At 36.7% G+C, this 15288-nt stretch overlaps 1 protein-coding gene across 2 annotated transcripts in view; it reads left to right on the forward strand.

The window, feature by feature from the left end:
* Nucleotides 1-2701: 2701 nt before the first annotated feature.
* Nucleotides 2702-15288, forward strand: part of GNRHR (gonadotropin releasing hormone receptor) — a 30581-nt gene continuing 17994 nt past the window's right edge. For both annotated transcript variants that reach the window (XM_060090548.1, XM_060090556.1), the window contains exon 1: nt 2702-3223. In XM_060090548.1, coding sequence (XP_059946531.1) covers nt 2702-3223 — 522 coding nt within the window. The remainder of the gene's footprint in view (nt 3224-15288) is intronic.

The raw sequence follows: 15288 nt of genomic DNA on the forward strand, positions 1-15288 counted from the left end.
GCCAAGGATGAAAAAGGCAATGCTCTGCCTCCTTGTTTCAGCTCTCATATACCAAGCTAGCATCCTTTTCATGGTATATTTAGTACCACGTTTTTCATGGTATATATAGTACCATGTTTGTGCTTTTTTTGGTGATTTCACTGTTAAAATGGCCCCCCCAAGCATAGTGCTGAAGTCCTGTCCAGTGTTCCTAAGCACAAGAAGGCTCTGATGTGCCTTATGGAGAAAATGGATGTGTTATATGGGCCTTGTCAGGCAAAAGTTATAGTGCTCAGCCCATGAGTTCAATGTCAATGACTCAAAACCATGGTATACCCAGAAAAAGGAAGAGGAAATTTTCTGATCTGTACATGAGGCTGCTTCAGAGAGTGCTAAGGTGAAATCTATAGTCTGTGATGAAACCACAGAAAACCTGCACAAGTGGTGAAATTTGTGGATTCATGAGATGAGGGCTGATTTTTTAAAGTAGAGTGGACAGCACTGTTATGAGACTGAAAGCCAAAGAAATTTATGGTGACCAGTTTGCACATTATGAAAGGTGATATAGTGTGAAAAATTTCACACTTGCAGGTGAGGCAATTTCTGCAAATCAGGCACCGCATCTTGGGAAGAATTTTTTAATGAAGTATAGTTGATTTACAATATTATATTACAGAATGTTTTAAATATCTGCTCTGTGTTATACAGGAAGAGGGTTATGTGGAGTAGCAGGTGTTCAACACTGATGAGCTTGGGCTTGTTTTACAAAGACACTGGCAAATGAATCTGTATGATGCAAATGATGTTTTTGGCTTGGAGAAACCTAACCCTGTATCTTCACTAAGAGCAACGGTTCAGTTTTCACTAACTCAGAATTCATGGCAACTCTGTAGAACAGAATTACCACAAATAATGAGTAGCATGAACTGTATACTTATGCTATATTTCTGCTTAAAAATGCATTGTTTCATTTTTCTAGAAAACACATGCCTCTTGATTTCTGACTCATCTATTCCTCCCACTAATTTTTCTAAAGTAGTTTATTTCAGGACCAAAATAATCCATTCGAAAGTATTTCTAGATCCTTCAGAAAGGCACTTAAGAAGCCAGATTTCATGTCCTGCAGTATAATAGTTCATCCAAGTCTAGAAGTAGTGAGAAAAGCCAGTATTTCTGGGCATGTGGTAACAACCAAAGGGGAACCCAAGTAAGCAACTGGTCTAAGCTGCTCAAGACCCAGGAGCCACCACAGCAGGAACTGAGGAGGCACATAAGGTAAATCCAGTCCTCTTGTCTAATCTTCTATAGTACCAAATAGGTTCCTTCAGGGCCTGGGTGATGCCATATTCACGTTTTGGCTCCGGACGTGCAGGCTCATCGGCCATGGCTCACGGGCCCAGCCGCTCTGCGGCACGTGGGATCTTCCTGGACCGGGGCATGAACCCATGTCCCCTGCATCGGCAGGCGGACTCTCAACCACTACGCCACCAGGTAAGGCCACCCATATTCACGTTTTAATCACCTGCTAAGGCCAAGATAGTATATATATATAGCAGGTATTTAGTAATTATTTATTAAATAAATGAATATAAGACAGAACAAACAAATAAATGAACCAAAAAGAATGGACCATATAAATTAAAATAGCCACCTTTATTCTTAACATTATTCCTTCTTTGGCTGTCACAGAAGCAAACTAGTTGACATACGACAAATCAAGCTGGTGATTTAATAAATTCCAATCTAAGTCATACCAGTATTCGTAAACAACATCATCAAGCACTCATCATGAAAGTTAAAGCAACAACACAGAGAAAGTTTCTAAGTGACCCTAATGTGAAACAATCAGATTGCATATAAAGGGATATAAACAAATATTCATATTATATATAAACATACATAGATGTGGTTACAGCATTTATACAGTATTCTCTCCAATACCTAGTCACCTTATGCAATATGCACAATAATGGCAGGTACAATATTTAGACAATTATGAAATCAAGGTAATAACAGAAAAAATAGTTAATGATTTTACTCTAACTTAAGCATGGATAATCGGACTGTTAAGACTGATTGGTAAATTTGAATGCAGCCCAATTTATATCAGATCAAATTGATTCTAACTGTTAAGGTATTAATTTGGTGTTTTGTGGAGGATGGTTTTAAATAAATCTATTTATCTAGTGTTTGAATGCTCAGCAGTGTGTGATTGAAAAGAAAACAAATGTTTTTGAGAAATATATTAGTTTCTTAATACAACAAATTTTAACTGGATCAAGTTCTTTTTTTAGTATTTTTCTTCTTTTTCATTTTGCATCTGTTGACATGTAATAGTTTTTAGAAAATCTCTTCATTAGAGTTATTTGAACCGTATCCTAAGTGAATTTTAAATATAAAATTAAGTTTCAAACGTCCTTCTTCACTTAAGAAAAATGTTGTGGAAACCAGGCCATCTGCTGAGATACTACAGTTACATTTGGCCCTCAGAAAATGTTTGCTCGCTTTAGCACTCTGTTGGATTATAAGCCCACAAAACAAGTTCACCTTGATCTTTCACTTTAAATATAAAGTATCTCAGGGACAAAATTTGACATAAATATAAACCCGTAACGTTTCTCTTCAAAGAAGGCTGAAATAAAACAGGACTTTGAGTGCAATTACAATTAAAACATCAGAAGTGCCAGAAACAGAAGTTTTGAAGCTATATCAGCCGTGAAGGATGGCAAACAGTGCCTCTCCTGAACAGAATCAAAATCACTGCTCAGCAATCAACAGCAGCATCCTGCTGACACAGGGCAACCTCCCCACACTGACCTTATCTGGAAAGATTCGAGTGACAGTTACTTTCTTCCTTTTTCTACTCTCCACAACTTTCAATGCTTCTTTCTTGTTGAAACTTCAGAAGTGGACTCAAAGGAAAGAGAAAGGGAAAAAACTCTCAAGAATGAAAGTGCTTTTAAAACATTTGACCTTAGCCAACCTGTTGGAGACTCTGATTGTCATGCCACTGGATGGAATGTGGAACATTACTGTGCAATGGTATGCTGGAGAACTCCTCTGCAAAGTCCTCAGCTATCTGAAGCTTTTCTCCATGTACGCCCCCGCCTTCGTCATGGTGGTGATCAGCCTGGACCGCTCCCTGGCCATCACGAGGCCCCTAGCTGTGAAAAGGAACAACAAGCTCGGACAGCTCATGATTGGCTTGGCCTGGCTCCTCAGTAGCATCTTTGCTGGACCACAGGTAAACCAGTATCATAAACTTTTTAGGACATGGAGATCACAGATTTCCTATATAAATTTGAATGAAGGTCTTGTCAAAGGCAGTATTGTATTATCTCTAAGAGCTTGGGCTCTGGAAGTCAGAGTATGGAATTTAATCCTGGCTCTGCTCTGTTACCTTGGGCAAATGTCTTAACCCCTCTGGGTTTCATTCCTTCATTTATAAAATGGAGGTAATGCCTACTTTATGCACCTTTTGTGATGATTAAATGAACAGTGTGTTAAAGTGTCTATCATAATCTCTGGTACCTAGTAAATGCTCCCTGAAAATGTAGCTATTCTCAAATTTGACCTCATCCCCATTCTATTCTTCCATCTACTTTTCCTTTCACTCAGGTTGACATGGTAAATTGAGAGAATCTTTAGGAACAATGAAATTTGCATAGGTAGAAAGTATGTATAACTTGTTTTATTTGGGGCTTCTTGAGTCTTCTGTCACTGCAGCTTAGAGAGAACTATACTTGATTAGTATGTTTTTTCTGCAGTTTGCAGCTATGTGCGATTGAATAAAGAGGAAATGTGGGAAATCTCAGACTTTTGGAAATTTGAACATTTCCCTGAGGTTGACTTGAGCTTTTCTGGAGGTAGGCTAGACTGTAACAGGCTGTTAGCAAAACTATAAGACTGTTGGTTCAGGCAAGGCCCTCTCCTATAGAAAGCAGATATCTCTCCAGACTGTCTTCGTCAGAGGCAACCTGGTTGATTGACCTGCAGAATCTGCCTCTTCAACAGTCAGATCTCTGAAGAAAAGGACACATTCTTGAAAATGGCAAAGATCCTTTAATAACAGATGAACAAGTTGTCTCTATGCTTGTAAATGTACTCTATGGTGAACCCAGGGTACAAGGATGTGTCAAGAAGTAAAGTCAGAGTTTACTGTGATTCTCCAAAAACTTGTCACTACAAATGGAAATTTATCTAGACATTCTAAGCTGGCCAGGTGGCATAAAAAGAAAAAACAAACAAATAAAAACTGTCACACAGGACTCACTAAATAGTGCAAGACATTAAAACCTTCTGGCAATTGTTTGAGCTGGATGGATCATTTTGATGAGGGACTGCATAATTACTGAGTACTTCTAGGGCATCAGGGATTGTGCTGCAGAAAGGCAGAGAGGGAGAGGTGGTCTAACCTAGCTCTTCCCCTTTCCATCTCTTCCTTGCATCCCAGATTTGACTCACCAGTGTTTTGACCTGGCATCTTCCTAAGCTTCCACTCCATTCCTCCTCTCAGGCCTCTTATATAACAGGAAGCACGGCTCTTTCTTGCCAAGTGTTCACATCAGTGTTTCCCAGCTAGTTCCTCTTGTTAAGTGGCCACATCCTAACAGACGTTTTTGTCAAGGTTGCAGGAAAAGGACTGAAGATAGACTGTTAAGGTAGTTTTCCATCTAGCCTATGGATCAGGTTCACTCCAGTAAGTCTTAGGCCACAGTGAAATTTTGGGGATTCGCTGTTGTTGTTGTTGTTTCTTTTCTCCTTTTCCATCTGTGTGGTATATTTTTAAACAGAATTTTATTTTTATTTTTATTTTTTTAACATTTTTATTGGAGTATAATTGCTTTACAATGGTGTATTAGTTTCTGCTTTATAACAAAGTGAATCAGTTACACATATACATATAACTCCATATCTCCTCCCTCTTGTGTCTCCCTCGCTCCCACCCTCCCTATCCAACCCCTCTAGGTGGTCACAAAGCACCAAGCTGATCTCCCTGTGCTATGCGTCTGCTTCCCACTAGCTATCTATTTTATATTTGGTAGTGTACATATGTCCATATACACTAGAGAAATGGAAATAAAAACAAAAATAAACAAATGGGACCTAATGAAACTTAAAAGCTTTTGCACTGCAAAGGAAACCATAAACAAGACCAAAAGACAACACTCAGAATGGGAGAAAATATTTGCAAATGAAGCAACTGACAAAGGATTAATCTCCAAATTTATGAGCAGCTCATGCAGCTCAATATCAATAAAACAAACAACTCAATCCAAAAAATGGGCAGAAGACCTAAATAGACATTTCTTCAAAGAAGATATACAGATTGCCAACAAACACATGAAAGAATGCTCCCATCACTAATCATTAGAGAAATGCAAATCAAAACTACAATGAGATATCACCTCACACTGGTCAGAATGGCCATGATCAAAAATCTAGAAACAATAAATGCTGGAGAGGGTGTGGAGAAAAGGGATCCTTCTTGCACTGTTCGTGGGAATGTAAATTGATACAGCCACTATGGAGAACAGTATGGAGGTTCCTTAAAAAACTACAAATAGGGGCTTCCCTGGTGGCGCAGTGGTTGGGAGTCCACCTGCCGATGCAGGGAACATGGGTTCATGCCCCGGTCCAGGAAGATCCCACATGCCGCAGAGCGGATGGGCCCATGAGCCATGGCCGCTGAGCCTGCGCGTCTGGGAAAAAAAAAAAAAAAAAAAACTACAAATAGAACTACCATATGACCCAGCAATCCCACTACTGGGCATATACCCTGAGAAAACCATAATTCAAAAAGAGTCATGTACCACAATGTTCATCGCAGCTCAATTTACAATATCTAGGACACATAAGCAGAATTTTATTTTTAAAATAAAAGTTATTTATAAGATGATACCTTAATGACACTCCTGCAATATAGCCATTATTTTATTGTATAGTTCTAGTTATCTGTATTTTATTAATAAAATTGACAAGGTGGCTGCGGCAGAATGCTGGGTGTCACAGGGAACATACATAGCTATTCCCTGAAATTTTCCCTTTGCCCTTTTCCATGTGCCTTCACTTTAGCTGTTTGCCTTAAAAGCTACAGTCTTGTTCTCCAGGGTAGTAAATAAAATGCAACACTTGGCATTTATTTTATGTTTAAAAAAATAGTATTTTATTTATAATAAAATCTGTATATTTGTAACACAAAAATTTTTTTCTTTCCTTCTAGTGCATTTTCTTGCACTAGAAAGCGAGATATCTAAATTCTCCCACCAATTCCTCACTTAACATTTTTTGTATATCAGTGTGTGTTTTATTGAAGAAGAAATGGGAAAAATCAAAATGCTTTCATTTCCCTGGAAAAAAGTATATTATAATTATTCTCACAGTGACTGCATATACAAGAATTAGTTTAGCAAATATGTCACTTAAAATGAGGTTGCTTAGCAAAGGCTTATGCTCTGAAATTTGCCATTTTACTTCTTTAAAGTAGGAGTGCTGTGTATTGTTCAGTTTTCTTAGAAAAGATAAACACAAGTTAGGTTCCTAACACTGAGCCGGGTACTGATGGAACAAAGAAACAGCCCTCAAAGAAAGTGTCATTCAGTTGTAGAGACAAAACTTACATAAAATGAATATAACTATATACCAAAAAGTTTTTAAACATACTAGAAGTGTAAGAAGAGAGAGAAACATGAACAAAGTTGAAATGGTGAAGGAAGGTTTTAGGGTAAAAGAAGGATGAACTGAGTTTTTAAAGATGAATGATTTTTGGATGGAAAAAGTAAGCCAAGGATCACATATATTTCTCAGCAAAGGTTGAAAAGTGACTAATTTTCATAGGAGACTTGTTTGGCTGAAGTGAAAGACTGAGAGTTGAGAAATAGCAGGAAATTAGATTTGGTGGTTGCTGTTTTTCCTTTGACGTCATGGCACATTATTTCTTTGTCAGAAAACATTAAGATTATGTATTTGTTTGCAATTGCCATTATGGTATTTGCTCTTACAACAGTGAAGACTGTTATGTTCAACTTAATATTCACAGTACACAATGAGATACCCAACAAAAATAGAAATTTTAAATGTTTGGATACTCCCGTTTCTCTCCAGATCAAGTAGACCTTTCACCTTTTACAAAAAAAAAGAAAGAAAAAAAAAAGAAAGAAAGAAAAAAAAAGTTTGGATAAATGAATCAATCATTGGGGGTGGAATGGATGTATATAACAGAAGACACCAATATCCAGGGGAAATTCTGAAAATAATGTGGAAGCCATATAGCCTTCATGAGTCATGTGCAAGGAGTAAAATACTTTTTGGGGTTTTTTTTTCTTATTTCCAGTTTTATTGAGAAATAATTGCTATACATCACTGTATAAGTTTAAGGGGTACAGCATGATAGTTTGATTTACATATATTGTGAAATGATTACCACAATAGGTTCTGCTAACATCCATCATCTCATATTGATACAGTAAAAAGAAAAGAAAAAAGAAAAATTTTCTCCTTGTGATGAGAATGCTTAGGATTTACTCTCAACAACTTTTCTATACATCATACATCAGTGTTAACTGTAGCCATCATGTTGTACATTATTAAAATGATGTTTAATAAAAATGTTTTGAGAAAATTACATAAACCAAATAGAGTCGAGAGAGGCAAAGAAGACTTTTCAGGTCATCTGGTGATGAGGTGATTAGGTTGGAGGCTAGGATGGTGTTAGAGGAGGTTGATAGTATTTATGAGGGACGTTTCAACCAAAAAACAAAGCTTGGCAACAAATTGGATTTAGGGGGGTTAGTAATAGACCAAAGTAAAATAAAGTTCCAATATTTTTAGCCAAGGAGTTTTAAAACCATTGGAATAGACAGGTAGGTTGGGAACAGAAGGGTTTGTTTGTTTGTCTGCCTGTCTATTTGTTTGAAGGGGGAGAGAAGGCAGGCTAGTAGTAAAAGAGCTATTTGGAGAGCATTTGGTAATTTGGGATATTGATGCAGATGGAAGTCTAAACAAAAGTCTAAATAAGTCAATTTGTGATAATAACAAACACAAACCCACAATTTCACTTTCTTTTAAAGGACTCTCCCAGAGACTCTAAATAAAATATTGATGTATTAATTCAATTATTTTCATCTAAGTCTATCACAGCAATAACAGAAAGAAAATGCCAAATATTTATCTGTCTTGATGTAATGAAAAGAAAATATGAACTTAATTTCGAATTGTTTAGGAATTTCATGTAATAGCCTGAGCTCAAATACATTACTCTACCTGAGAGATTTGTGTGAATATGGGCCACAGAAAATGGTAGTATTCTTCATTTTGTAAAACAAAAGACCCATTTTTGATTTCAGCAACACTTTAAATTTATAAAGCACTTTGCTGAAGTTTCCTGAAAAACCGCACAGTCATAATCTTATTTGGTATTTACATTGACTCTGTGAGGTACATAAAAGCTGTGTTATTGTCCCCATTTCACATATAAAAGAACATACAAAGAGAACCTTGGAAAGCAATGTCCTTCAAACTTTTTTGACAGTAACAGAAAGATATACATACTACATAAAGACTTTGTCTCTCTCACACACTTATAACTGAGAAAAGTTTTCATAAAATAAATATTCTACTCTGTTCCACTTCATTCTTTAATGCTGATTACAACCAACTGATGGGTACAACCCACAGTTTGAAAAGCACTGGTTTAAAGGGATTCATTGTTTGTCCAATGCCACTTGGCCTGTTGGACTCCTGTCATTTCACTAAGTCCAGTTTATCTTTTTATTATATCTCTCTGCTCTCTCTCTGAATAAAAGAGGTTTCAACCCTGTGACTAATGTTATGTGTAGTTGATGGGGAAGACAAGAGGTAGGGGGTGCTTTTTATTTCCAGACCATGGGATACACAGTGAGTACACCTCAAGCTTCACCACGCTCCACGGAGAAGCCCACTGACAAAGGCGCATCCTGTCGTGGCTAATTTACATTGAAAGGATGACTTTTATGTTCATCTTTTGGTGCATATATTGATATTCTATCACTTGAGTAATTCATACCTAAGTTGAATGAAGAAATAAACTAATGAGCTAGTTGTCACATTGCTAAGAATCTAAGAATTTATGACATTTTGCTAGAGCTCAGAATGACCAAATTTCAAACTGACCACCTTGCTTTTCCACCTTTCTAATAACCTCAGAGTTCTGTGATGATTTGGGGATATATTTTCAAAAGTTTTAACATAGTGTGGCCAACATGTCATACTTTTTGCTAGTAATGGAATTTTCTTTTAAAATGGAATTCTGTGTGGAGCTTCAGTAAATGAAACAGATATAAGTGGACTTGCTCTGGTCAAATAGGGATAAAGGAGCCCCAGTGCTCTGCTTGGTCATAGTCTCTGAAGACCTCAGATCCCATTGCAAGTCTGAAAGTCAATGGGATAGTCAAAATAGCATGGATACTGGATTTAAACAAAGCTGGTTTCAGATCTCAATGCTGTCTCTTACCAGCTATCTGAGTAAATTAGTTAACTAAGTTTAAAAGGGTAACTGTAAAGAATTACAATTCCTTTGTAACTTTCAATTGTAACGAGTAAGATATATAAAACCATCCAGTACAAGACTTTACACCTAAACACTCAGCGTTCATTCCTTCCTCTTTTCCTATCTTCATTATTTCCTTCATAACAGGGTTTTTGAAATCAGGAGAAAAAAATAATAGGGAAATATGAGTATGAAAATTAAATAATTATTTAAGAAACAGCAAAGAAAATTGCTTATACAAAGATTACTTTATATTTCTCAAATTATGACATTTATTCTGACTGATAAGTAAATTTGGCCAATATACTCCCTAGTCACCAACCTGTCCTACTCACTCTGAAAGCTCTATATGCCAGAGCATAATGATTCAAGTCTTGGAAGTATCATGTCTAAAAGCAGGATAAGAAACGAAGAAAGGGAGGAAGGGTGAGGAAGAAAAGGAAGGGAAAAGAAAGGGAAGGGAAGGGCAGGGGAGAGGAGAGGAGTGGAGGGGAGGCAAGGCAACAAACAGAACCTGAAAGGATATCTGATTTAAAACTGGTTGTGGTTAGGCTAGTAAGTGCATGTTAAGAAGAAAATATTTCCTGAATTAGATGTGTCCATATCTAATTAAAAATAATAAGATTTCCAATGACAGTCACCTAAGACCACAAGAACTCCAGAGCAGCAAATTATTTGCAGATAGAGTTCACATCATTAGTTTATCTGTGTTACTAGTGTGAATTACATGTTGACAGCTTTTTAATTCTATAGGTAACCCAGGCCTGCAGGGAAGACATGGTCATCCCTCAGTGTCCTGGGGAATTGGTTCCTGGATACCCTCCCTCTCCCCCCACCCCACCCCGTGGCTGCAGATAATAAATTTCCCAGATGCTCAAGTCCCTTATATAAAATGGCATATAGTATTTTCATGTAACCTACGCACATCCTCCCATATACTTTAAATCTAGATTACTTATAATACCTAATACAGTGTAAATGCTAGGTAAATAATTGTAAATACAATGTAAGTGTTATGTAACTAGCTGCTGGAGCTTGGCAAATTCAAGTTTTGCTTTTTGGAACTTTCTGAAATTTTTTTTCCAAATATTTTTCCATCTGCAGTTGGTTGAATATGCAGATGTGGAACCCACAGATTTGGAGGGTCTGTTGTATATGAGCAATCCTTTATTCTTTGGTGTGAAGACGTGGTCTGAATAAATGTGAAGGCTTGCCTGTTACACACAGAATTTACAGGGCTAGAATGCACTTCTGAACTTGACAAGCAGTTTACATTCAATAAATACTCTTTACATGTGTACAATATGCCCAAAACAGTACTGGAACATAGTAATAGCATGCTAATAGCAAAAATAACAATAATGATGATGATTTTGATAAATAACAGTTATTCAGTACATAAATATGTGCCAGGAATTGTGCTAAATGCTTCTGTGGGGGGGGGGTAAATATTTATTTATTTATTCATTCATTCATTTATTTATTTACCTGCACCAGGTCTTAGTTGAGGCACGAGGGATCTTCTTTGCCGCCTGCGGGATCTTTAGTTGCAGCGTGCGGAATCTAGTTCGAACATGGGCTCCCTGCATTGGGAGTGCAGAGTCTTAACCACTGGACCGCCAGGAAAGTCCCTCTTCTGTATTGTGTTTTTGTTTTGTCTTGTTTTGTTTTTTTCAACAATGCTGCAGGGCTTGAGGGGTCTCAGCTCCCCGAGCATGGATTGAACCCAGGCCACAGCAGTGAAAGCCCAGAATCCTAACCACTAGGCCACCAGGGAACTCCCTTCTGTGTTCATTACTTCATGTCAGGCTCCCAATAACTGTATAAATTAGATACAATTATTATCTTTATTTTATTCATGAATAAACTAAGATTATGAATGCTATGTAACATGGCCAAGATTACCATCTATTAAGTGCAGGTGTCAGTACATCCAGTTAGCTCCATACCCAGAGTTTTTAATGACTACAATATATAGCACTATACAATATTGTCTATTTTCTTTCTTCCTGTGGGAGGCTGAAGAAGAAAAAGACAGGAAAATCTTAAGGTGAGACTAGATAGTTAAGTGATATCAGAGGGACCGACTTCCCTGGTGGCGCAGTGGTTAAGAATCCACCTGTCGATGCAGGGCACAAGGTTCGATCCCTGGTCCAGGAAGATGCTACATGCCGCAGAGCAACTAAGCCTATGTGCCACAACTACTGAAGCCTGTGCACCTAGAGCCCATGCTCTGCAACAGGAGAAGCCACCGCAATGAGAAGCCCGCACACCACAACAAAGAGTAGCCCCTGCTCCCCACAGCTAGAGAAAAGCCTGTGTGCAGCAACGAAAACCCAAAGCAGACAATAATAAATTAATTAATTACCTTTAAAAAGACACTCTTACAAATTATAAAAAAAAAGAAGAGAGAGAGAGAGACATCAGAGGGACTTCCCTGGCAGTCCAGCAGTTAAGACTCTGTGCTCCCAATACAGGGGGCACAGTTGCAATCCCTGGTCAGGGAACTAAGATCTCGCATGCCCCACCCATGGCACAGCCAAAAAAACACAGACACACACACACACACATATATCATATATATATGATACATATTTATGTTGTGTGCCTCTAAATTTTTATTTTAATAATGATTATAATTTACATAGTGTGTGCCAGGCACTACTCTAAGTGCAAGTATTCACTTGTTAATTGTCATGTCATCTATCCTAGAGGCAGATACTATTAATATCTCCCTTTTATAGATGAGAGGAACCTGAGCACATCTTCTAATGTTAATCACCTTTGGAAAAGATTAGGTCATGTTGTCACTAGTGTGGGTAAGGTGAAGGTTAAAAATAATATGCTATGAGGAATAGCATCTGCAAGGACTGTAAATATGGAACACAGATTGCTATTGTTGAGGGCAAAATAAAACAAACATTGATGAGAACTGGGGCCAGGCATGAGAGTAAAAAAAAACATAAAGAAATTTTAAAAATATGATCCAAGGACAAAAGAACCACAGGAAGTAAAGTGTATCCTTATATTAATCATTCAAATGAACATGGCCTTAGAGCTGAAAATAAACGGAACCAAGCCTAAAACAAATTAATTTATGGACAAGTAAGATTCTGAATTTTCATAACACTATACCTCTCCTTTGAAACTTATCACAGTCTATCTTGTATTACAGGTGTCACATACATGCTATATCTCCCCTACCAAAAATTTAATTCCCTGATGGCAGATATATGTAGGTCATCTTTTACAACAGAGTGTGCCTAGTATAGTTTTTTGACCAAGGAGTTGCTTTAAAAACTAGCATTTGTTACATAAATAAAGATGACAACCAAATTCAAATCATAGTACTATAAAGTCAATTTTATTGAAAGTTTCATCGTTATAACTTAAAAACATGAAATATTAAAGTGAAAATGTGACCCAGTGCAGAGCAGAAAATCAAATTCGGGTCATCTGTTCCAAGGCTGATTGGGGAGGTAGAGAGAAAAAGATTTTTAAGAAATATAGGACTCCCGGATTCTATGCAAAGGAACCCTTCCAAGGATTTCAACTCACAACACCTGTTGAGTCAAATTCAAACTGAACTTTAAATAAGGTCAGTTTGCAAAGAAGTATGGAAAAACTGAAAGGGTCACTTTGTGATGTGGAAAAAGTTGGTCTGGATCATAAAATAGAATTAGCTGAATGTATGTCTTTTCGACTTTAAGATAGATAATATGATCATTGGCGTCCTCTAGTGGATTGATTTTAAAATTCTTTTTTGCCTTAGACGCTGAAAAGATCTGAAACTGAAAATCAACATTTTAACTACAAATAAAAGAAATAGGTTTATATTTTGTATTATACTTACTTACATTTTATTACATTTGTATATATTTTATTATATTTATATTTTACATTTAGTAAAATTTTTCTACTCTACAAGCAAAGAGGAAAAACAGTATTTTTTTAAGGCATCATCTACTCTCACTCCACCCCTCCCAAAAAAGGAAAGAAATTCTGGGCCTATTAAGTTAATTAAATGTAATTTAAATTTACTAATTTAATCAAAACTAATGAAAATGTATACTCTCCCTCATTTGCTTAAAAGAAAAAATCCTGTAACATTTTTACTTGAATTAACTTGCTATCAGTTTTAAAGTGCTTGGCACTCTTTTCATTTTAATGTTTCATGGTAAAATGAAGTTTTTCAGGAGAAAATCTTGGAAATGACGAAGTAAGAAATGTGCTTGACGGATGGGGAAAGGGTAAATAAATGTCCACTAGAACTTGTTTTTGAAAACCACTTGCAACGTTTCCTTAATAGTTAACTCAACTTGTTCTTTTTTTAACATAATTTCACACTTAGAGAAAGGTTGCAAGAATCATACAAAGATTTCTAGGATACCTTTCCCTTGGATTCCCCAAATATTAACATTTTACTACATTTGTTTATTTGCCTTATTCTCTCTCTTGTATGCATTTTTTTTTCTGGATTGTTTAAAAGTAAGTTCAGACATGACCTCCCTTTCAATACTTCATTGTGTTTTTTCTAGCACATAACCACAGTACTAATTATCAAAATCAGGAAATTATCACTAACACAGTGCTATTTTTTATCTATATACCTTATCCATATCTCACTCTCTGTCCTAATAATATCCCTTTCAGCAAAAGAAAATCCAAGATTATGCGAGGGATTCAGTTGCCATGTCTTTTTAGTCTCCTTTAAACTGAAACCATTCCTTGGTCTTCCTTTGAATTTCATGATGCTGACATTTTTGAAGAGTGCAGGCCAATTATTTTGTAGAATGCCCCTCAATTTGAGTTTGTCTGATGTTTGCTCGTGGGTAGATTCAGGTTATGCACTTGTCGACTGAAAAAAAATGTACAACCTGAAAGTTGAGAATTATGTTTTATTCAGTAGATTTTCTGAGGACGTAAGCCCAGAAGACAGCCTCTCAGATAACTCGGAGGGACTGTTCCAAGAAGCAAGGGAGGAGCCAGTATGTATAGGTTTTTTTGCAACAAAAACCAGGTAGATTATTGTTAATTAAAGAACATCAAAAGATTATTGTTAATTAAAGAAAATGATACATCTCAAGTTAATGAATTTAGCACTTTTCTAAGTATGGGAAGGTGCAAGAGTCCAGACTTAATGAAATAATCCCTTTGAAATGCACTTTAACTATCTAGAGCCAGTATCCTGCCTTTTTCCATCCTGAATGCCCTCAGTGTGCACAGTCAGGGGTGGCTGCAGGAGCTATGGCTTGATGGCCACAACATCCTTTATTTACTGGTATGGTAGGTGACATTCTTAATCCACACACTTTTAGCAAAAAATACCTAAGAGGTGACACTTTCTTCGCAGCACATTATAGAAGGAAGCAGAAGCTGTCGGTTGGTCCCATTATTGGCAATGTTAATTATTTGGTTATTTCTCGACTAGTAAAGTTATTATTTTATAATAACGTTATAATGACATGTGTCCTGCAGGTAGATACTTTGAGATGGTATAAATAAACTACTCTCCTCAAACTTACACCTATACTTTTACCATCCATTGGTGATTCTTGCCTGAATCAACTATTATTATAGTGATTACAAAATGGTAATCACTACTTCCACTATACCTTTTACATTTATTAATTGACTTTCTACAGTAAAGAGCTTTTTCCTCTCCCCATTTATTTGTCGTTGTTGGTGTGTAATTTATATCAGCATGGAGTCATGGTTTCTTTCTTTATTAGATAGTTTATCATTCTTTTCTATCAGTGTTTGTTTGTTTTCATGCTAAACTA

This window comes from Mesoplodon densirostris, chromosome 1 (genome assembly GCF_025265405.1).
Source record: "Mesoplodon densirostris isolate mMesDen1 chromosome 1, mMesDen1 primary haplotype, whole genome shotgun sequence".
Lineage (NCBI taxonomy): Eukaryota > Metazoa > Chordata > Mammalia > Artiodactyla > Ziphiidae > Mesoplodon > Mesoplodon densirostris.